Source organism: Bremia lactucae, linkage group LG14 (assembly GCF_004359215.1).
Source record: "Bremia lactucae strain SF5 linkage group LG14, whole genome shotgun sequence".
Classification (NCBI taxonomy): Eukaryota; Oomycota; class Peronosporomycetes; order Peronosporales; family Peronosporaceae; genus Bremia; species Bremia lactucae.
The window spans coordinates 844,399-866,994 of NC_090623.1; the positions used below are offsets into that span (position 1 = coordinate 844,399).

The 22,596-nt window shown below is 44.8% G+C and overlaps 5 protein-coding genes across 5 annotated transcripts; 2 read left to right on the plus strand and 3 right to left on the minus strand.

Annotated features, from left to right (window-relative positions):
• The first annotated feature begins 133 nt into the window (after positions 1-133).
• Positions 134-1,740, plus strand: CCR75_008448 (uncharacterized protein). The gene is made up of 6 exons (XM_067966500.1): positions 134-647; positions 725-858; positions 939-1,047; positions 1,122-1,238; positions 1,295-1,385; positions 1,464-1,740. The coding sequence occupies exons 1-6, from the start codon at positions 231-233 to the stop codon at positions 1,595-1,597; spliced, it is 1,002 nt and encodes a 333-aa protein (XP_067816554.1). The 5' UTR covers positions 134-230; the 3' UTR covers positions 1,598-1,740.
• Positions 1,741-2,659: 919 nt separating this feature from the next.
• CCR75_008449 (uncharacterized protein) lies at positions 2,660-4,723 on the minus strand (the record flags this gene model as incomplete). Its single annotated transcript, XM_067966501.1, has 1 exon — positions 2,660-4,723. One exon carries the CDS (start codon positions 4,721-4,723, stop codon positions 2,660-2,662), a length of 2,064 nt encoding a protein of 687 aa, XP_067816553.1.
• An 840-nt stretch (positions 4,724-5,563) lies between these two features.
• On the plus strand, positions 5,564-6,463 carry CCR75_008450 (uncharacterized protein; the record flags this gene model as incomplete). Its single annotated transcript, XM_067966502.1, has 1 exon — positions 5,564-6,463. The coding sequence occupies one exon, from the start codon at positions 5,564-5,566 to the stop codon at positions 6,461-6,463; it is 900 nt and encodes a 299-aa protein (XP_067817005.1).
• A 681-nt stretch (positions 6,464-7,144) lies between these two features.
• CCR75_008451 (uncharacterized protein) lies at positions 7,145-8,368 on the minus strand. The gene is made up of 2 exons (XM_067966503.1): positions 7,663-8,368; positions 7,145-7,511 (listed from the first exon to the last, which is right to left on the minus strand). The coding sequence occupies exons 1-2, from the start codon at positions 8,259-8,261 to the stop codon at positions 7,325-7,327; spliced, it is 786 nt and encodes a 261-aa protein (XP_067817006.1). The 5' UTR covers positions 8,262-8,368; the 3' UTR covers positions 7,145-7,324.
• A 10,073-nt stretch (positions 8,369-18,441) lies between these two features.
• On the minus strand, positions 18,442-20,886 carry CCR75_008452 (uncharacterized protein; the record flags this gene model as incomplete). The annotated part of the gene is made up of 1 exon (XM_067966504.1): positions 18,442-20,886. The coding sequence occupies one exon, from the start codon at positions 20,884-20,886 to the stop codon at positions 18,442-18,444; it is 2,445 nt and encodes an 814-aa protein (XP_067817007.1).
• Positions 20,887-22,596: the final 1,710 nt, after the last annotated feature.

Sequence of the window (22,596 nt, forward strand, 5' to 3'; positions counted from 1 at the left end):
TAGCAATGATAAAATCGAGGATGTTTATTAAAAGTAGCCGTCCTGCTCTAAGCGACATTCATCGCAACCATGATGCTGCGCTTTCAATTGGGCTTGAGGCACAATCACACAATATCACGGTGATGTGCCATAATTCGCTTCATTGTATTTATTAATAGGCGTATTTAACCACTAAATAGCTCATATTTAATTTATCGAAAAAAACTTAGACCAAAAGCTTCACATAAAAAATGGGTAAGCGTCGCCGGGCACCAAGTGATGTCAGCGACGACGTACAGACTACACAGCGCACCGTCGTAGCTGAAAATGTGAAAGAAATAGAAGCGTCAACGCCGCATTCACAGCAACGTATCGTGCCGCCAGGTCGCAAACGCAAAGGGTTTCTTGCCAACTCGAAATTAACGGAAAAAGACCGACGTCATGTGCGGTACAAGGAACGAGAGCTACTGCTTAGCATCAAGGAAAATGCCAATGATCTTGCCAAAATCTCTAGCGATACATTTGATACACATACGCAAGAATTAGATCAGATGTACGATAGTGTCTGTTATCCTCGCGAGGCAAATCTCGACGCGAGCAATTTGGACGAACTCAATGTGGCAGTGGCTCGGCAGTCTCAGGCGCTGGGGTCCAGCGACCTCACAAAGGTCTTAAATTTTATGTTATTCTATTGCAGAGGTTTTAAGGTCGATTGATAAAAGGATTTTATTTTTTGAATTTGTAGTATGATTCCACGGATTTAATTCGCGCGGCGCAACATGCGTGCACGATAGAGTCACAGGATGGAGAGTTCGATTGGAACGCACTGGGTACTGCCGCTGGTGCTTGCTTTCGATCCGTTCCGGAGAGTTGTTTCTTGTACGTCATTTATTAGCAGGAAAGACCCATGTGACATGGGATAGCACCTTTTTATGAATTGTTTTTTTTTTGCGTCTTAGATTTGGTCTGATGGATACAAAAGTGGTACACAAAGAGCGAAAAAAAGCCAATAGGGTACCAGACGATAAAAATGCTCAAGAAGCCCAGCCGTCCGAGTACTTAAATAAGGTTTTTTGCAAGAGATTGGTCACATGAGTATTGGTGGTTAGTATTCTGTTGACATGGATCCTTTGCTTTTGCAGAAAGATCGCAAAGACGCACAAGCGCATCGATTAGAGATTTTGCAGACAAAATTAATTGAGGGTGAACGCATTAAACCACTTTTTGACATGGTTATTAATCCGAAAAGCTTTACGCAGGTGCGTATATATTTCTTTATAAGTAACGGCTTGCACTCATTATACATGGAGGATAGACAATTGAAAACCTCTTTGATACGTCATTCCTCGTGCGCAATAATTCCGCTGAAATTGGCATCGATGCTGTGTCAGGTCTTCCTTATTTAAGTACGTGCTGGTTGGAACTACTTGCGTTGAGTGCAAATGAAGTGATTGAGGTGATCGTCAATAATTATTGTATTGTAGAAAATCAAGAAGGACTTGGCGAAGCAAATCTTCCGGCATCGACTCAGACGATTATTAGCATAACTCCGGCCCAATGGGAGAAATTAGCGCATTCTTCGCGGCGAAAGGAACCTCTGCTGGGTCATCGATCGTAGACCTAATTATAAATCGCGTTTTGACTTTAATTGTGAAAATTACATTTTTTTGGTAAATTGTACCAAGTAACTTTTAAAATTCAAGTCGTGATGTTAGGATTGTCGTAGTACTGAAAATACTATCAAAAGAAGCCGGATTAAAGGAGCGACTATAGGTACGAGGGGGTCCACGACGATTTCACGGAAGCCAGAGGCGTGTGTGTCCACTTAGTTGGAAGTTATTGATGGCAAAATCCTTGTTGCATCATTCATGCTAATGCGATTAACTGCAATTGTATCGATATAAACGCCAAGATCTGACGTTTCGAGAAAAAGCACTTGCTGTAGCTTTTTGCTAGAATTATGGAGATTTTCTTGCTGGAAAAAGTTTGCAATACGGTTAGTATGATGCATTTCGCCTCGAAATTTTATTTTACGACTAATTGAAACTTACGGCGTTTTAAGGCATCAACGAAGCAATGCAATAAAATATTGTAGCAGAGCATTTCGCTTCGAAATCCGTTTTTAAGATCATGATGAGGATTGCCACTGCCTTTTCAGCATTCGCATATGATGCACGAAAACAATATCTAGCAATGCTGTAGATTTTTCTAACCAAAACAAGCGGAATAACGTGTTTTGTACACGGGACTATAAATACTTACCCCTTTGGGCCTGAATAGATCTGCCTCTGCAATCTAAGACGTCGCTTAGTAGCCGCTAGATCTTATAAATATCCCAAGCGCTATAAATCAAGCCTTCGTAGCTACTGATGGCAGACATGGAAATGACATCCCCACTACTAAATTCAAGCGAGTTTCGGATATTCTTGAATACTACAAAATCAACATGATAATAAAAGGCAAAACAAAGTTTAAAATGTATTGTATTGCTGCACCACCCTTAAGTAGATGAAAAACACGCACAGCTTGTAAGCGCGGCCACTTTACAAGTGAGAATGCCGTCGTGAAACAATTAAACGCATTGGATGCAGCAAGCTTAAAAGAATTTCAACCAACCAAGAGAGAACTGCAGATTCTCATGGAAATCGCGCGTTCAGTAATGTCTGGAACGGATTGATCACTACCACCACTTGGAGTCAAAACGGCTCTTGTATTGCTGGTCCATTTGATTCGAAGATTGCTTTGACTGGCTGACTATAACATCAGTCGGCGGAGTCCATGCCGAAATCTGTACTTTGGGCGGTAGGGAGTTCACTGATCCTTGCAGATTCGAGTACGACCCTCTCATTTTGGGTTGTAATGACAGCGTAGAGCCCATTTGTGAAACTCTCGTGTCAGCAGGAGATAGCTCGTCCGAGTATGGGGCTTTCGTTTCGGAAGTGTACATGTCAAGCAAGTACGTGTCTAAAGGTTTCATATCCAAATCGTTCGGGCATGGAGCTTCAGTCTCGGGAGGGTACGGAATTTCAGTCTCGTGAGGGTACGGGGCTTCGGTCTCGTGAGGGTATGGGGCTACAGTCTCGTGAGGGTACGGAGCTTCAGTCTCGTGAGGGTATGGAGTTACAGTCTCGTGAGGGTAGGGAGCTTCGGTCTCGTGAGGGTATGGAGCTACAGTCTCGTGAGGGTATGGAGTTTCAGTCTCGTGAGGGTATGGAGCTTCAGTCTCGTGAGGGTACGGAGCTTCGGTCTCGTGAGGGTATGGAGTTTCAGTCTCGTGAGGGTACGGAGCTACAGTCTCGTTAGGGTATGGAGCTACAGTCTCGTGAGGGTACGGAGTTTCAGTATCGTGAGGGTACGGAGCTTCAGTCTCGTGAGGGTATGGAGTTTCAGTCTCGTGAGGGTACGGAGCTTCGATTTCTGTCGCGTTTGTCTCTACAGCTTCTGTTGTCGAATCATGGGCGAAAGGTGTGATCCTTGTCCGATTCGCAGTATCTTTTACCTCCTTTGTCGGCATTTTCAGATACGTCGATCCTTCAATCACCAACGTATCGACATCCACAGGGCTCGTTACTGTCTCTCCACACTTCAGTGACTCTTCCGTCAGCGCCAACACAGTAGCGTACGAGATGCCCGTATCAGTGACGAAATCTTCCTTCGGCTTGGTTGCTGGGAACCACAAAAGGTTCAACAAATCCTCTTCAGCCGTACCCATCCACTCTCCGCCAATAATCGCATACGTGTCGTCCAGCTCAAGACAGTAGTGATAGTCTTTAAACCCCAAAGATGCTTCCCCTTGAGCTATCCACGTCAATCGCGTCGTGCATTTCACAAAATACATGGCCCCTTCATTCCACGAGCACGTGACTGTGTCAATGTATTCACGTTTTGGCGTCGCTGCATCAATTAACGTCAATTCGACGAATTCGTACTTGTGCACAGGTTGGCTCTTCACGTGTGCGTCGACGTGCATGTCGACAATAAACGGCTGCTTCTGTTTCCCAAGAAGATTCGCGACAGCAATGTGAAAGAACGCAGCATTCAAGTGCGCGTCGTCAGGGTACGTGTGGGTAACCTCCTTCGCATGTTTCAAGTCGGGATACCCCGTACCCGTAACCACCACGTCAATCGGTGCGTCATTATACACGAGCGTCATGAGCGTCTTAATATCCGCGGCAGTAAACGTCCCAGTGTTCATTTGAACCGCACACTTGGGCTCGGATTCCAGTACAGCAGCAGCAGCCCACGCAGAGCCAAAGTTATGCCAAATCGGGAGACACGAGCCGTTTATTGCTGTATTGAAACGACTGCAGAAGCTGTCGTCTTGACAGTCTGCGTCTTTCAAGCATAAAGCACTTGAGTTTAAATCAATACTCGTACGAAGCGAGACGCCGTTTCTACTTGACGAAATGGGTTCATGAAACACCATGGCGTACTTTTTAGCAAGTACTTGGATGGTGTCTGTAGCCATTGGCCAGTAGTGTCCAGACCAAGGTACGATATCTGCAACAGCAAAAGGGTACGACGTCTTGAGGACGTGGTAATTGCACTCGATGGGCTCGTGAAAGAACGACTCGAGACGCGTCATGTCGGCGTCAAGGAGTCGCGATTTTGAGCTGGCATCCGTCTTGGGCTTGCCGACTGTATTACGTTCGGGGGTATGGTCGATTATGGTGTTGCTTTGAGCTACTGCAAGCTGTGCGAGGAAGAGAAAAGTGTACGTCTTCCAACGAAAGGGTCGCGGCATGGCAGTAAAAGAGAGCCTGAGTCGAGCAAAGGAATGGAAGCTCAAGGCCGCGGATTGAAGAATGAGTCAAGACGGAGAGCATTGATTGACATGCAAGAGCGGCAACTTCCGTGGTTATTACATGAAGAGCTCTATGGCAAGAGGATTCATTGTCTTTGACGGGATCTGGGGCAGCTTGGTGCATGGATTCTGTCAATGTCCCGAGGGTCTACACCAGATCAAGTAAGTTAGAGAAGGAGGTACTAGAAGATTCTACGGAATTTGGCAAAAGAGACCGTGACGTCACATTTCGATAAAACTTTAATGTAGTCCACGACTTGGCAGCCTTCGTAGATGAAAGTGATACACCAGACACTCTTCCTGCGGCTATGTCGTCTCTACGGATGGAGAGCTGGTGTTATACGAGCGTAGAGAACGTTCTTAACCCCTTAACAAAGACACTTATGGCGTCATTGCATTTTAGTGCATTAAGTGTGTCCAATTAATGGAGTCAAGATGACAAGATCGCGTCATCGAGGCGCAGTCAATGCCACACAGAGGACTAGCGACACCATACTCGCCAATGATATATCAATATTTGCTGGTGTAACCACTAAAAGGTTGCTTGAACGTAAGAAATATATATTTTATGTGAAAGCTGTTTATTTTTTCCTCGAGTTTTTATAACCATCCGGATCGCTAGAAGTGCACCGATTTCGTCGGAGCGTAACGTATTTGCCAATCGCAACGCCAGATGCATTTCTTTCGACTTAACGTCCCTCCAGCGCCCGTCGTAACCGCTGTAGTTGGTGCCCGACGTATCCAAGGGACACAAAACCCCATAGTGCCGGATCGTCCAACATGACGGAATCCCCTTGCGTGCTTGTTATCCGCGTGTGTGCCTCAATGGCTGCAATAATTCTCTTCGTGAGTCTCTCGCCTTCCATTCGTGTCGTGCATCAACAAAAAAGCACGACAACCATGCCTAGCGCTCTTCCAATGCTGTCAATGCTAGCAAATTGTGTGTCCTGGGGGCTCTATGGATTGCTCATTCAAGACTATTTCCCTCTCGTGGCCACAAATGCTGTTGGATTGGTGCTTTCGCTCTGCTACCTTGTTGTCTATTACTTCCATGAAGCCAAGAAACAAAAGCTGCTGCTGGAGTGCCTTGCAACGGCTCTTCTTCTCGTAGCGCTTGTCCTTGTACCAATTGTAGCATCGCATGTCGACATGAAGGAGACAGTTGTCGAGAATATAATTGGCTTTTCAGCTGTCGCCTGCTCCGCAGTCATGTTTGGCTCGCCCTTGGTCTTGGTGAAGAAAGTCATTAAAGAACGCAATACGAAATTATTGCCGTTTTCAATGATTATTGCTGGTGCGGTGAACTGTATCTTATGGCTGGGGTACGGTTTGCTGCTTGCCAATGCATTTATTATTGTTCCGAATGCAGCAAATTTGCTCTTGGGCGTGATTCAGCTGGCGCTTTATTGTATTGTCCCGCGGGTTAGCACGTACAATACTATTGAGGTCACCACAACTGTCGCGGGTGAGAGCGTTTACGACACGGTCGACCTCAAGGAAAAGAAGATGGAAAAGAATAATAACGACGCAGAAACGGCCACGAAAACAGAGCAAGCTTCTATGATTGTTATCAATAAGGAAGCGATGGGGAAGAACCAGCTCAAGTCAAGCGACTCAAATCGACAGGAGTCTGCCAAGATGAATACTGCGGCCAGAGTCGAAGCAAATAGAGTGGTTTAGACGTTTTGAAGTAGCTAGCGTGGCCACACTTTAAAGGTTCTGATGTTTTGCCGTCCTAGTTCTCGGACGCGACTCTTTTTGAACGTATTTCATTGCACATTTCTTCGTGACTGCACTGCTAGCAATTACAATAATCGAGATCCTCTTTTTTGTACGGTGTCTTTGATTAAAACAATATTTACGTAATGCCACTCGAATACAGCGCCATTACATTTGATGGCGATGGCAGAATTTCAAGCCATTCGACACAATATTAATGATCTTGACATAAGTATAGTATAGTCACTGTAAGACGAAACGAAGCAAGTGCGACCAACTATCATTTTCAATAAATTGAAACCGCTCACTTTTTTCAATACAAAATATATTGGCCTCATCCTCTTTAAAATTATACGGCAGTTTTAAGAGTCACTCCAATAAAAATAAAACTAGTGACCGACGATGGCAGATTCATCTGTCACCATATGATGCATACGTTTATCGAAGCGAATCGCGTCATCCTCCCATTGTTCATAGCTCTCGTCATGAACAGCTCAAGTCTCCACTCTTTAATCACTTCATTGATACTCTGTGACTGAAGCTTTCAATTAGTCGGCGCCGTATGTTGACTACTACAATATAATCTTGCAACTTGCTATAACGAAAAGCTGAGGCAACCAAATCAAGGCTAAACGCCAAAAATACACGTGGCAACAATATTCAACAGCATCAAAATGATTTAGAACTATCATTTTTGTGTCAAAAGTTCTCCTTTAAAAACTTATTAAAGAATATTGGAATTCGTTTGCATTCGGGCGCGACTTTTAAGAAGTACAGCGTACCCCGCCAAACTCCATGTACCCCATTCTACCCACTCCTTCCTTAGTGATTCGCCTTCTTTTCCTTAAGTTCGCGCTCCTCTAGAATATTAAGCTTCACGCCCTTGCCCTTCGGCAACGACACCCACGGACGAGCTTCTTTGCCAATCGCAAAGACATTGCCAAGACGAGTGGCAAAGTCGTGACCCGCCGAGTCCTTAATATGAGCAATATTAAACGAACCTTGGTGTCTACAAATCATCCCAAACAAGACACGTCAGTGTAACCATCCGTACCCCACCAGATAAAAAACCCAGTGATTGCAATTTCCCAAAAAAAAAATGAAAAATAAAAAAAACCATCACACCCAGCTCGCAAAGAGTCCAAAAGGTGTGTTCCTACCTCTCAACATGGTGCAAAGTACCCACACGACCAGCATTACGTCCACGTGTAATCGCTACAAGATTCCCCACTTCAAACTTGATATGGTCCACAATCTTCCCCGTTTCGAGATCAATCTTGACCGTATCCCCAACTCGAATCACAGGGTCCGGGTACCGAATTGTACGGCCATCATTTGTGGCAATGTACGGAATGGCTTTCTTGGTAAACTCTTGACGAATGACTTTGGCAAGTTTGTATTTCTTTTCCTCGTCCGAGATGCGATGGAGGACAAACCGGCCTTTAGTGTCATACAATAAACGGAATTGATCACCCGTCTTCGGGAGCTCGACAACGTCCATAAATCCCGCTGGAAAGTCTGGATCCACGCGGATTTTTCCATCCACTTTGACACTCTTTTGCATGCAAATCATCGTGACCTCTTGCTTCGTTAGCGCATATTTTAAACGATTGCGGAGGATAATGATAATGGGCAAACACTCGCGAAGCTTGTGTGGACCAGAAGATGGACGTGGTGCCCAAATGCCGTCAAGTTTGCCAAGCATCCAGTGCTTGGGGGCGCTCAGGCGCTTAAGGTGTTTACGCGGACCACGAGGCATCTTGAGACACGATGACTGGATTAGAATGAAAAGGAGAACTACGTATCGTCGGCGTAGCTCGCTTGTTGCAAGTTGGTTGGCTGGGGTTTATTACCGATGAAGTCCGGGGCAGCAAATTGCCGCATATTACAATCGAGTATCGCCATTAAATGTTCAAATGTTTTTTCTTAAATACACGAATAAATTTGGCAATTTGGGAATAGGATCAATTATCAGCTGAACTAATAAAAATTAAATTTTTGCAAGTTTTTTGGACACTAGTTGCCACTTGATCCTACGAACCCTTGAATTCCTTGAACAAGGATTCATTAAGCTTTAATAGCTTGTACGACTCCCTGAGTTGTTAATTTTATAGAACTCAGAAACTCTTTGAGTCTAAAGTCTTCATCTGACTTTAGGAGCGAGGTAGCTCCGCTACACGATTCGTGAAGTAATAACTGCTGGCGCCAATCACATTTTGCGTGTCCTCTGTGATACAAAAAAATAGTCCACATGTACATCTTTTGTCACTGGACACCTTCCACTAGTACTGGTTTGTACAAGGTGACCATAAACTGATTACAGTGAAGGGGGGTCCCTTGAAACTTCACGTACACAAGGGTACAGAGGAAGGTTTATAAGTAGCTTAGGGGCTTTAGCTACCAAAAGGAATTCAAAGAATAGAAATTAGGGAAAAGCGAAACTGATTAACATATTTGGTTTCTTACGTAACGATTTTCTATCTACCACTGAAGTTATTACATTAATAACTAATTATGTAACGGGCACTTTCCACTAGTACTACTTAACCTTACACTGATTACAGTGTAGGTTAGGTGCCTGGTATTTTCACGTACACAAAAGTACAGAGAAAGGTTTCGAAGTAGCTAAGGGTCTTTAGCAACCAAAGGTACTTTAAAGGAGGAAATGTAAAACTGCATTAATATAGTTATTTTCTTACGTAACGATCTTTTTTTACTACTGAACTTATTTTATAATATATAACTAAGTAGCACCGTACAATTGTTTGTTGAAACGATTGGCGGGTCGAGCGACTATAATCTAGCCGGAACAGGTAAGTCTTAACGGGGCCGTCTGCAAGACCTTTACTAAACACAGTAACCTGAGTTTTTTTCATCAATTGGATGACTAACGACATAACTGAATAGGTATAGTGTATGTTGGGCATAAGCGTCAATGTCACGCTTGCCATGCTACGAATCTAGGTGCTCGCTCGAGCCCTATATTTGGCACGTGGTGGCTCAAACGTTTGTCTGAGCGGGGTCTTATAGACCTCATACGACCCAAAGCCTAATGGGTCGTGAAGCCTGAGCCCCAAGGCCCAAGATTTGGCATGTCCGGCTTAGTTGGACATACAAAATTTCGCTTTCGTCTAACTTGACGAACCATCTCAAAAGGAAGTCGCTTTCGACTGCCGTAAACTTAAAGATTTCGTTCTAGAAGCTTTCGGGTCGACGCAGAAGCGTCGACCCATTAGCAGCATTAACGTGCTGCCGTCTCAACATTTTTAATTGTCGAGCACCCTAATCTCTCAGCACCTCCGCGTCTTGAGAGCCTTTCGGTGAAGCAAGGCTACTTTATCTCGGGACGCGTCGAGTTCGTGCTGTATGAACTCGACTACAGCCGCAGGCTTTTTATCTCTTCCCAAAGTATACAGCATATGCCAACGGCTGGCCCGCCTACAAACGAACTCGTTCGTTCGGTCGCTTCTCATTCGAGGTCGCTTAAATGAGTAAAGCTTTCACGCTTAACGTGATAGCTTTCTTGAGGGGCTGGAAAACTACCTTCTTCTTCATCCAACATGTAAATGTTGGATGGAACGTGCGTAGGTTGCTGAACGGACTACAAAGTGCTCCAGATGTAACGGGGCACCTTTCACTAGTACTATTAAGTACTAGTTAATCTTTCACAGATTGCATTGAAGCCTCGAAAATTCACGTACACAAGAGTAAAGAGGAAGGTTTTGAAGTGACGAAGGGGCTTTAGCTACACAAAATAATCCCATATCTTATTACATTTTTAGCTAACTAAGTATGGCGCCTCCTTGTGCACCGAACAATCGTGTCTTATAACGATTGGCGAACTTGATTACGACTTCAATCAACTAATCAATAGAGCTAATGTTTTATTGCATCAATATAACCCAATTTGAAAATTTTGGAACCATTTAAATTAAAATTAATTGAAGTAATAATTTTGTACTTCTTTTTAAATTTCCTCTCATAGGACATAATATTTATTTTTCCTTCCTCTTATAGGGAACAATTGTTATGTAACGGAAACCCCGTTACATCTTTGACTTCTGACAGCGCCTTGCGATCCTTTTTTGCGCTTTCTCTGTTTCTACTCTCAACCTTGAACCTCTTTTGCGTCCATAACAGTCCTTTATCCTTCTAGCCGATATGCATGAGCCTGCTAAATGTTGCAAGCTTCGGAGCTTTCATGCCTTTGTCATCAGGGCCGTGACCATCAGCGCCGATCTGACATAGCACGCAGCGATCAAACCACGACGCGAGAAAGTCACATGAGTCCATTAAACGCACGGACCGCGCTCCATTGTCAGCGACGACGACTCACCCGCAATCTAGCTAATATCTGCTTGGTTGTGAAAGTGAAGTTACATCGGAATAGCAGGTGTGAATTGACCTCGCTAAGAATCGCGCGGAGGCCGAGCATTTCACGTGCCATCCCTGAAGCAGCTACGAACTCGGCCTCCATCGTCGACAGCGACAACACTCTACTTGCGCATGCTTCAATTGACAACCATCGCATTTAGCTGCAGTACGTCACTAGAGATCGACTTACCATTGGTCTTGTCGGACGCGAAGTAAGCGTGGTAAGTAATTACGGCCTTGAGCTGGTGTCATCGTTTTTTTAAATGTCACCGTATCTTTCAAGTAACAAGCGATCATTATGGCAACCTTCTAGTCGAGCAAGCGCGGCGCATGCGCTTGATGCGTGGACTTATGCACCGCGAAAGCAATGTCGGGCCGCGTGCAGCGCGCAATCCACAGTATGCTGCCCACGATGATTGAAATTTGCAGATCGTTAGTCAAGTACAACCATAAACGCCCGAAGCATATCTGCGTCGTCTGTAATCACGACTTAACAATCGCCGCCAATTGGTGCGCGAGTCAAATTTGCGTCTGCATGCCCGTTGATTCAAATTATTTCGCCGTTCGTCTTCTCTTGGTCAGCATGTATCTGTCGGTGCCGTTGAGTTCGACCTGCATCAAGATTTTTTGGTGCTACAGCCGAGGTATTTGATTGGCAGCGATTTGCCTAGGGCTGAGTACAGATCTCGATCAGATCTTCTAAAAGACAAACAAGGCAAGCGTTATGTTCACGCTTGTGCGCAGCACATACGACTCTTAGCGAGTTGAATCGCGAACAATTCAGTTCATGAACGCACGTTGATTACGGTGTTCATGCAACGTCTTATGGATGGTCCCGTGAAGACCCACCTGATCCTCTTGGAACTGGGTACGCTTGGAGAAGCAATATCTGTTGCAGAACAGGAGGGCTTTAGCCTGAAACGGGCTCAAGCTAGTTGTCAATGTATCGTCCCCAAGACGAAACGAGCTTGGAGGTCCAGAACCTATGGACCTCTCTTATGTCAAAAACGAGATACCTCGCTTTCAAACATGCGAAATCGCAACAACGAGATGGACCGCCAAAAACGGTCGGAGTCAGTAAGAGCGCAACGCCCTACTGGTCCAGCAACCTCGAGAAAATTTGCAAATCTCTTGACGAAAGTTCCTCTAGACACACAGTCATTATGTGTCTCTGCACCTGGCGATGATGTATCCCTCATCACCTTGAAGTTATAAGTGACAAATGATTTGTCACTTAGAGCCCTAGTCGACTGTAAGGCGTAGAATAACTTTATTCGTCGCCAGTTGCTAGAGAGTCGTAGGCTCAAATATGGTGAGCGCGACATACTTCCAACGAGAGCGACGGTGCGTCTAGCGACAGGCGCATCGATAACAGTGATGAACGCGATTCAAATTTCACTACACGTTAAGATTTACAGTATGATGATGATTTTCATCGTACTGGGGATTTGGATACAAATTTGATGTCATCCTAGGTCTACCTGGCTCCGAAAGTATGAGCCAAGAATCAGCTGGCGCCACTTGTTCACCGGATGACCATCTGATGTGGGTGGAGCGTCCACACACGTGTGGATGTACTACGAGTGAGTGCGATGGCCTCGCTTGTGGTGCGGTCGTTAGAACGACTACACAAGAGCAGAATTTGATTACTAATCACACTGTTAAGGCAGTTGCCGGCAACTGTGCGAATGCACAGGTAGCACCGAAGGTCCACCGCTTGTATAGGTCGAGTAGATTGAGACCATAATGTACGCCTAGCGGGCGACATTTAGGAAATATACCGGTTGCCCAAAAGGGACAACACGATGATCCTAGGTTGAGTAGAGAGTCGAATGTAGAGGACCCGACTGTGATAGCACACTCACAGTCGGAAGAGGTTGAGGGAAGAGGTCCCCACGTACTTGAGATCTCCTCAAATAGTTGAAGTTACTAGACTTCTAGATCCGGAGGGATTAGCCTAAGGATAAATCCCAGGAAGAAACCGCGACATTAAATGTCTTGGTTGAAAACGGTTCAAGAGTAGGCGCTTATACTCATGATCTGTATGCGCCTCCGAAGTAAACTTCGGAGATAACTCAATTACCGGCCCTAGAACCTAAGCGGTTCTTGAGAGTTCTGCATGGTAATAAAATCAAGCAGATCTGCGTACTCGTCACAGAGGACGATTACGTAACCGACATTCGGTCAGCGGTAATTTTTGCAGAGAACGAACGGGTTCTTAGCAGCTCATCGATGGACGAAAGTATCATCGACGTGAAGACTCGAATTGGGAGATATACTACTCAATCCTGGGAGTCACGCAATGGAAATCCTCTATACGAGGATTTAGTAGAATTCAGAAATGTATTCCCTGAAGCAGTTCCATGCGAGTTGCCTAGGGATAAAGGCACTCGACATGAGATCGAGCCCAAGCCGGACTCGAAGTACTGTGTCATAGAGCAGTGGCCACTGCCTCGTGAACAAGTACTTGCGACCGATAAAGTCTTTATCGACCAATTAAAAGTGGGCCATGGAGGGATTCATCCTCCCCACATAGCTCTCCAACCTTCTGTGTGCGAAGGGCGACAGGTGGGTGGCGGATAGTGCACGCATTCAATAAATTGAATGCTGCAACGGTACCGACTAAAATGCCGATACCTAGCAAAGACGTAATCATAGAAGGTATGTCTAAGAGTACGATCTTTTCGTTTATGGATCTGATGGATGGATTTTATCAGATCCTTATACGTGAACGGGACATCCCGTACACAGCAGTGAGCACTCCCAGCGGGATGCTCTGGGAATGGCTAGTAGTGTCACAGGGGCTTAGTAACGCCCCTGCAACATTCAACAGATGCGTACTGAATCTGTTGGGACCGGTGCGAGAATTCGCACCGAGTTATTTCGTCGATGTATTCGTCCATAGCCGAACCATGGACGGAAAGATGGACGTGGAGGTTCATAAAACTCACGTTCGTCAGAATCTTACACTTATGCGAAAGCATGAATTGTACGCAAATCTCAAGCAGTGTATATTCGCTACAAGCGAAATACCACTTCTTGGGTGCATCGTCGGTAAGCACGGCGTACGCCCTGATCCCGAAAAGATCATGGCAATTACCGACCGGCCAGTTCCAGTCGATGTCAAGGGACTCAGAAAGTTCCTTGGATTAGCGTCGTACTTGCACAAGTACTCCCGCAATTATGCCGAGATGGCAGTTCATCTCTCTCGTCTCTTAAACAAAGACGAGAAATGGTTATGGAACGCTGATTGCCAGCGTTCCTTCGAAGGTATCAAGCAAAGCTTATTGTAATAACCCATCTTGGCGATTGAAGATCAAGGCAGACCATTCCATGTGGTCGGTGACGCCAGCGATTTCGCAGTCGACTTTGCGTTAATGCAGTGCGATACAGACGGCGCGGAGCGCGTCATCTGTTACCAATCGCGTCAGCTGCAACCAGCTGAACGCAATTACCCAGTGCATGACAAGGAGCTCCTTGCCATGAAATATTCATTGGCTAAATTTAGGGTCTATCTCCTAGGAGATAGACCGTTCATCGTATATACGGACCATGCGTCATTACGCACGGCCGTAAATAGCCCATACCTCTGACAAAGAATGGCGAGGTGGCTATCCTTCTTCGCGGAGTATATCTTCTCCGTGGAATATAAACCAGGACGACTTAACGGCATCGCTGATGCGTTAACACGCCGACCCGATTTTGAGTCGGCAGTGCACTCCAACCGTGAAAATAATCCCACTGTTGCAACACTCACTACGAGTGTTTCGTCATCAACCTTGTTTGATGAAATAAAACAAGCCTACACAGAAGATAAAGAGTCTCTGCGTGTAATGGATCATTTAATGAATCCATCGATAAATCTTTTAAAGATTTACCGGCTTTATATCGATCGTCATCCAATCGATGCACAACACGCAACGGCTTATTGTATTACACAGCCGCTGCCGGCGACACTCCACGTGTCGACGTCCCAACCCACAATGATTTGCACTTGCGCGTCATGTATGAGTGTCACTATGCTCCAACAAGTGGACATCGTGGACGTGAGAAGACTTACCTCACGGTAAGTCGATACTTTTACTGGCCCCGCCAGTATCAGTTTGTGCGCAAGTACATTCGTGCTTGCGAGGTTTGTCAACGGGTGAAGCCTAGCCCTTCATCCCGTGCACCTCTTCAACATCTACCACTTCCGGCAGAGTGTTGGCAGTCCGTATCTATGGACTTCGTCTTCGGATTTCCCGAAGACGAACACAAAAACAATGGAATCCTTGTTTTTGTAGACAGATTCAGCAAGATGGTACATCTTGCTACAAAACCAGAGTCGATCACGGCTCCGGGCTGTACCCAAGTCTTTATCGACACGGTATTCAAAGTCCACGGGTACCCCGTGAACTGGTCTCGGATAGAGATCCACGATTTACGGCGGAGTTTTGACAATTCGTGCTCCGAGAGATCGGAACACGGCTAACTATGTCAACTTCTGATCATCCAGAGATAGATGGTTAGATGGAACGCGTAAATCGCGTCCATGAAGCGATACTTCGAGGTTACGTCCAATCGTATCCGAATTGAAGTGAGATTTACCGATGGTCGAACTAGCCATCAACAACTCGGTGCATGCGTCTACATCGCATACACCGTTCTTCGTGAATGGCTCATGTCATCCACGTATACCCTCCCAATAAGAGGGATCCTCTAGTTTAAAGAGGGAGGGTTAAACTCGCACGAGCAAAACCATTTCTGGTTCATGCTCATCACGCGTCGAAGTTAAAACGACGCGAATGATGTCGACGTCGAAGCAATCGACATCGAAGATGAGAAAACTCTCATGGCGTGCGCACAAAGCACACTGAAATAGACAAAACAAATGAGTCAGCAGAGATATTTCTGCTGACTCGAGAATCAGTGACCCGTTTCGTACAGGATTCCATTTCTAACGCAGTGGACCGTCAGAAACGAAACGCAGACAAACATGGATGAGAAAACGTTCTTTCAAAAAGTTAATGACCTAGTGGTACTCTATACGATATACATACCAAAGCGTGTAGTCACTAATGTGGGAAGCAGTAAACTACTACTTAAGGTCATTGAGCATTTCCGTGTACTGCATCGCAGAGGCAATGCGTACACGATAGAATTGCCACGTAGGATGCGTTCGCATCCTACGTTTTCGTTGGTCGGCTCCGTCTGTACCATCAGTACGCGGTTTATTTCGAGGACGGATGTGACCACCCTTTTCAAGAATCCCTAAAAGATTCTTGTGGTCACGAACCAGAATCTCATGCTAAATCTGGAGATTCTCGTGTCGGGTTCAAAGATCCTCGAAACCGCGATGAGCTAACGACAGCTCGTCACGAAGAGCGTGATACTTCCGTTCGTATTCATCATTGAGTACGCACTCTTCGAAGGTTTGGAAAACCGTTCGATACGGTGAGCCTGCACCATCTGTTTAACGAGCGACGCTTGCTGCGCTCGTGATCAAGACCCTCCTCCAATACATGGAGGAAGTGGACGAGTTTGTCGATCTTCGACTCTATATCCGACACATAGGTCGGACCTAATTTCCCTCCTCCACCACAAATTCCCACGGTGGTCAACGTTACCTTGTGGAACTCATCGTAAGCCACCGGGATGTGAACGAGCACCGAACGAGTTATCTTGTTCGCATGCGCGGTTATCCACCTTCACGTGACAGCTGGGAGCCTCAATTCCCAGCTGATTGTTGACGTTGAGGCCCTCGTCCATCAGTATGACGAGACCCATCCGATGGAATAGAAGGTCCATCGGAATACACGCGCCCCTGGCGCATGTAAATCGATTGCAAAACGTCAATCGCGTCGCGAGCACTACACTCATGAGCGTAGTGTCCTAACTTCTGGCAGCGATTGCATTTCTGCCATCGCTTGTTGTTCGAAAAGCGAGGTTTCTCGCTTTCGACATAAGAGAGGTCTATAGGTTCTGGGCCCCCAATTCGTGTCGTCTTGGAGGACGATATGGTGACGAACTAGCTTGAGCCTGTCTCAAGCTAAAGTCCTCCTGCTCCGCAACGGATATTACTCCTTCTGCTCTTCGACGATGTGACGAGCCCTTGTGGCATCGTCCAACTCGACAAACCATCTTAAGAGGGAGTCTTCTTCGATTCCCCTATACTTAAAGATGTCAGTATTTAAGGTTTCCGGACGACGCGTGTGCGTCATCCCAGGTACAGGGGTCTGTACCTGCTGTAACCTCAACATTTCTGCCTGTTGAGAGCCTTGCTGTTTTAGCAAGGCTACCTTCTCCTTCGCCTCGTCAAGTTCATGTTGTATGAACTTGGCGATGGCTGAATGGAGGGCATCTCTGTCCAAACCGGACAGCATGGCCAAGATGGCATCGTTCCCTACGGTCGAATTCATTCGTTCGATCGCCCTCCTTTCTATGTCACTTAGAGAGGAGTAGCTATCACGCGAAACGTGATGCGTATTTCCATTCTCATCTAACATGTCCATGTTAGATGATGGAGCTGTGATTCTTGGACGGACTACTAAGCGCTACCAGGTGTAACGGGGCACTGCCGACTTGTACTGCTTAGTACAAGTCCACTTTGCACTGCCTCAGTGCGAGTGGTGCCTCACGCCACTTCACGTACACTAGTTCGTGCAGAGGAAGTATTCTCTTTAAAACCCTTACTTTACAGAGGGTTAATTAAAAACTGTATTAATATAATTAAGTTCTTCTTATTTATCTACTTAATACTAACTTAATTATAAATTAAACAAATTATGTAAATAAGTCTTATCTGTCTTTCTCTTTGCGCGCGTCCAGCGCTGACTGGACCGCGGAGAAAGTAGATATAACGGTCTATATTTACCAATGGATAAGCTCTTAGACTCAATTCACTCGACTTATTCGAGTGGTGGACCTTTGGCGCTGCCTGTGCATTTTGCACTTTAGGCATGAGCAGAAGTCCAGGAATGGTCCTTTGATGCGACAAACACACCAGCTCTGCATTTAGCACTGGTCCAGGAGCATCTTTGCCTTGACCTTGTTTCGGTTTGTTTCCGTCGATAGTGAGTGTCTTCATGTAAAGTAATATTCTCCAAATATTATCTACCTTTCAGATAATATATTAATTAACAACCTTTACGTGTTAATTTCATGTAACGATATACCCCGTTACAGGGTTGGTTCAAAATCTTAAATCAACCGATGAACAGAACTGTCGAATTGCGCTAAACCGGTTTGGTACTATTGGGATAACGATTATAATCTTCATTCCTCTTTACTATCCACTCTTACTGGGAATTACATTTTTTTGTCCGTTAAAAGATGCGTCATGATGGAACTATGAAACATTGATTTTTATCGATTTATTATTCGGCTAATCGCGGTAGAGGGGAAATTTTCGAGATTGCTGACGCAGAACAAGTAACAGGAACGTAGATGCAATAATATTGAAAATTACGATGGAAATGCAAGAATTTGCGCAAGTAGATCAACGTGCTTGTCATTGTGGAACGCCGTATATTTTGATGCCATTCCTTGACTCTCCACCTCTACCGATAATTAGCTCCACCCTCGCGCTACAAGAGATCACTTGGCGCTTCTAAAGCACATTTTGCTATCACATCGTTCGCTAATATCTGACGATTTTCTGGAAGTTTACTATTCCAATTGGCATGATACGACAACCAATATGGATACATCTTACTCAAGCGAGGATCGTAGTAAGTTTGGTCAAGCCCCAGAAGTTGAAATACTTCCTCGGACGTTTTGAAATTCCACTCCCACAATTGCTCTTGCAAGGCCTTTGCAATGCTTGCATTCTGCGACAATATTATGGAGTTTATCGTCATGTCACTGTTTCTGACTTGAGCTAGTAATCGCTCGAGATATGGTTCATCGTAGCCATTGTTTAAGATAATCATGAGCATCGCGAAGTAGTGGTTCTCCACATCAGGCGTGTCGCTCTCCTTATGTATATTCTCCATAAAGTGGTCCCAGAACGGCAAAAACGGATTCTCAAAGAGCGTGTCTCTCGCATCTTGAAGCTTCAGTTGAAAGAGCTTTTCCGGACTTTTCCACAGCTCCATGTCCGTCAGCAAGTTAAATAGGGCTTCTTGCAAATAAGAATCGCGTCTCGGCAACGACAAAAGATTGATAATTTGTTCTTCTTTGAGTGTAGTACGAAGCACTGTCTTTGCGTCATCGATTCCGATGAAACATAAGACATCAAGGGAGAATTCCAGTAGCGGATTCGTCAAAAGTTCTGCTGATTTGTCAAAATTTAAATTTAAAACCTGAAAGACTTTGATGATCTCCTTTGGACCCCAACGCCCTATCAGTGCTAGTTGTAAAGCTGTAGCGACAGGTCGCAAGCTTTCGTGTGCTATATTCTCCGCTGCCAATTGAGCCACATTTAATTCAGTTACATGATAGAAATCCAATAAATGTTGCAAAAAAGCTTCGTAAGACGCATCTTCGAGGAAGGTCTTGGCATCAATTTTATTCCCCAGGTTGGCTTCGACAGCATCTTTATTGGCCAGGTCGACCTCAGCAGCTTCTAAATTGACCAGGCTAATCGCCTTAAGGCCAGGGTTTTCTCTTTTCCGTAGTTTCAAATCAAACTCAAACCAGACGCAAGTAGTCGGAGTACTTAAAACGTCTTTGAAATCAACTCCATTGTACAATTCGGTAAACAAAACGGATGCAGAAGTTAAATCGTATCGTGCCATCCAGTCTTTAAGGAGTTCGTCTAGTAGCACTTCCATTTTAAAAGTCGGATAGAACGGGTTGGTCTTGGCAGGCGTTCCTACCAAGTTTGCTAATTCAGCGTTACTGTACAGCAACTTGAGTCTACTGAGCAACTGAGAGCTCCACTGAACCGTTCCATCTGCGTATTGTTGATAGTATTCAGCCCACAAGTCCAGGAGTGGCTCGTTTAGCCCCTTGCCATCTTGAACGTCCAACTGAAGCATCTGGTAGACCTGGGATTCGAGATACCCATCAGAATGCCAGACGTCAATAAGACACGATTTAAACTTCATGGCCATTGCAGCGTCCATTTGGCTGTTTTGAAATGCAGCAACATGTTTGGCTAATTGAATCGGGTTCGTGTGTTCTTTCAAATAGAGGAATTTTTCTTTAATTTCTGCTTCATTGGCATACCGAGCGACATAGTTTGCGTAAACTTCAAATGACGGGCTTTTCAAGATCGTGTCGAGATCTTGATCAGTAAAGAGACTAGTGAATATGTCAATGCGAAGACGTGAGTGTCTTTCTAAAAGCTCCTTTATCAATTCCAATACGAGATTTTTCGTGGCCGACATTGTAGCATTCGAATGCAATCGTACGAGAAAGTTAAAGAGCGCAAACGGTTCAAATAAAAAGTGTTCAAGTAGCTTGGACAGCAAAAACTGAGTCGAATACTTTTCCTTTTTAAGATGACAAGCGAAGGAGAACCACACTTCCAGTACGGAATCTCCCACGCCAAGATTGATTTCGTGTTCTAAACTCAGCTTCTCGTAGGCAGCTTCAATTGTAATGCCTCGACGTTCCCAATCTTTGAATACGTTCTCTTGGAATGCCAAGCCAAATGGAAGCGACTGTGGTTGAGACTTCAAAGCCACTACTTTCTCGGCGATAATACGTTCAATGTGCTTTTTTGCAAGTATATTGCTGGAAAGAATGTTGCTATTCTTAAGAGCGATGTCGATGTGTTCATTGGCATGGTGATATATTCGCTTTATGACAGCGTCAGCTTCGGATTTCGACATTTTTAAAGGCCGAGTTTCGAAAGGGATGCCAGCGGTTCTCTTGAGCCCAACACCGCTAGGAAACATTCGATCTTCGGAACGATAATTGGTCTCGTTCAGGGTCGGGTTCACGAGCTGTCTAAGACGTCGATGGCCCTCCGTGCTTGGAGCCGTAGCATGCACAGTAGCGGTCTCGATGCATAATAGTGAAGCAACGCCCCATAGCAGGAAGAACGTGCACTGGCACGCTTTCACTGTTGGCTTTAAAGTCATTGCGAGTACTTGTTCAGGCAAGGAGAATTTAAGAGAATTAAGCGAAGTGGGCTAATGTCGTGTGAGCGAGCAAAGTTAGAAACATCTGGAGTTTTGGCAGCCAAGCACTGACCAGAACTTCTCGGCATGGCCCTTGCAAGATTATAAAATTTGGTGAATCGTGTTAGTGCCAGGCGCTGGGTTGCGAATCCATACGCGTGGTTCCGCCTCTAATTAAAGTCGTAAATATAAAACGGTTATATTCCAGTGAACTAGCAATTCTGCACGCCATCCCTCCTCCTGCTGCAGTACGACTCATTACCGTTGCCTCCACACGTACGCACCGCTCAAGATGTATCCGTATTTACCCTTCGGCATGATGCCTCTTCCGTGACAACTACTGGCACTTTACGTCGATAGCCCTCGAAGCGTGTTATTTATCAACTATCTACTAATCGTTGGCACACGGGGCCCAATAACAACTCACTTTCCTACTCAGCAAACAGTTAAAAAGGTCGTCAACACATTGTTGCTTCTGGTAAGTAGCTATCTGTTGGGTTGGGAGCGTAGTGCTGTCTTTCGGCAACGATTTGTCATAGCAAATCCTTCGATCGAGCTAATCTGGGAAGAATATCCCTGCTCGTCCTATGTTGCTCATTTGTTTGAGTTGCACAATCCTTTTAAGCCGCGTAGGAGATGCTTCTGCGGGTCAATCGAATGTTTCAATTGCTGTAGGGTTAATCATTCATGTGCAGCTTTTGGTCGCCCATCACTGTCGATAGCTGCTGTTAATACGAATTGATGCACAAAATGTCCGAAATCATTTCTGAGCAGCCAGTGGATCGGCCATTAATAGATAGGTCTTTCTCATCTATTCTACGACTACTGCGATGAATGCCAATCTGTACGTGTTTTAAGTTTCATACAGCCATTTTTGGCGAGCTCACGTCGCATGTCAACATCATAAAGCGACAGAGCATCCCATTAAAACGTGGTTGTCGATTATCAAATATTATTACGAGGAAGAGGCGATTAACTCCATGCTTAAACAGGAACGCGCTGAATGACTGCAGTCATGTAATTTTTTTGGCTGAGTATTGAGAATGGACCGAACGTAGCGAAAGTGCTGGAAGGCAAAGTATGCAGAGCTCAAAGTTAGCACGATTTCTAGAACGCGTGAACGCTACGATACTTCCCGCAATACTATTCGTAGCTAGGACTTGATCGTTATGATCAATCAATAGAATCTGAACACCATTGGTTATAGCACTTTATTTCTAATCCTGACATTGACAGCTGGCGAGCTCAAGTGTTGAGATAACTTGCCCTGCTCTAAATCTCGAATATTTTAGTACAATATAATTTATTTATGTCTTCATCATAGCTATTCTAATATTTATTAGAGGAAAAGTACCAAAATTGTAACGGGGTAAATCGTTACATGAAATTAACACTTAAAGGTTATTAATTAATATATTATCTAAAAGGTAGATAATTTTTGGAGGATATTACTTTATATAGTAATGTCCTGAATTCTTATCCATAAATAGGTATAGACCATTATGTCTATTTATTCCGCAGACTAATCAGCTGTAGAAGTAATCAAAGAGAGTTACAAGATAAGATAGATAAGAATTCATTTACATGTTTAGTATTAGTTTATAGTTAAGTCAGCATTTACAAAGATAGATTAAGAGACACTTAACTATATTAATACAGTTTTCATTTTAC

What these genes read in the sequence shown, in the direction of transcription:
- CCR75_008448 (XM_067966500.1), top strand. Translation starts at nt 231, where the DNA reads ATGGGTAAGCGTCGCCGGGCACCAAGTGATGTCAGCGACGACGTACAG. An exon ending in ATCCGAAAAGCTTTACGCAG is followed by an intron (nt 1,239 to 1,294) that starts GTGCGTATATAT and finishes CATGGAGGATAG; the next exon opens with ACAATTGAAAACCTCTTTGA. An exon ending in GTCAGGTCTTCCTTATTTAA is followed by an intron (nt 1,386 to 1,463) that starts GTACGTGCTGGT and finishes ATTGTATTGTAG; the next exon opens with AAAATCAAGAAGGACTTGGC.
- CCR75_008451 (XM_067966503.1), bottom strand. Translation starts at nt 8,261, where the DNA reads ATGCCTCGTGGTCCGCGTAAACACCTTAAGCGCCTGAGCGCCCCCAAG. An exon ending in ACTTTGCACCATGTTGAGAG is followed by an intron (nt 7,512 to 7,662) that starts GTAGGAACACAC and finishes GATGATTTGTAG; the next exon opens with ACACCAAGGTTCGTTTAATA.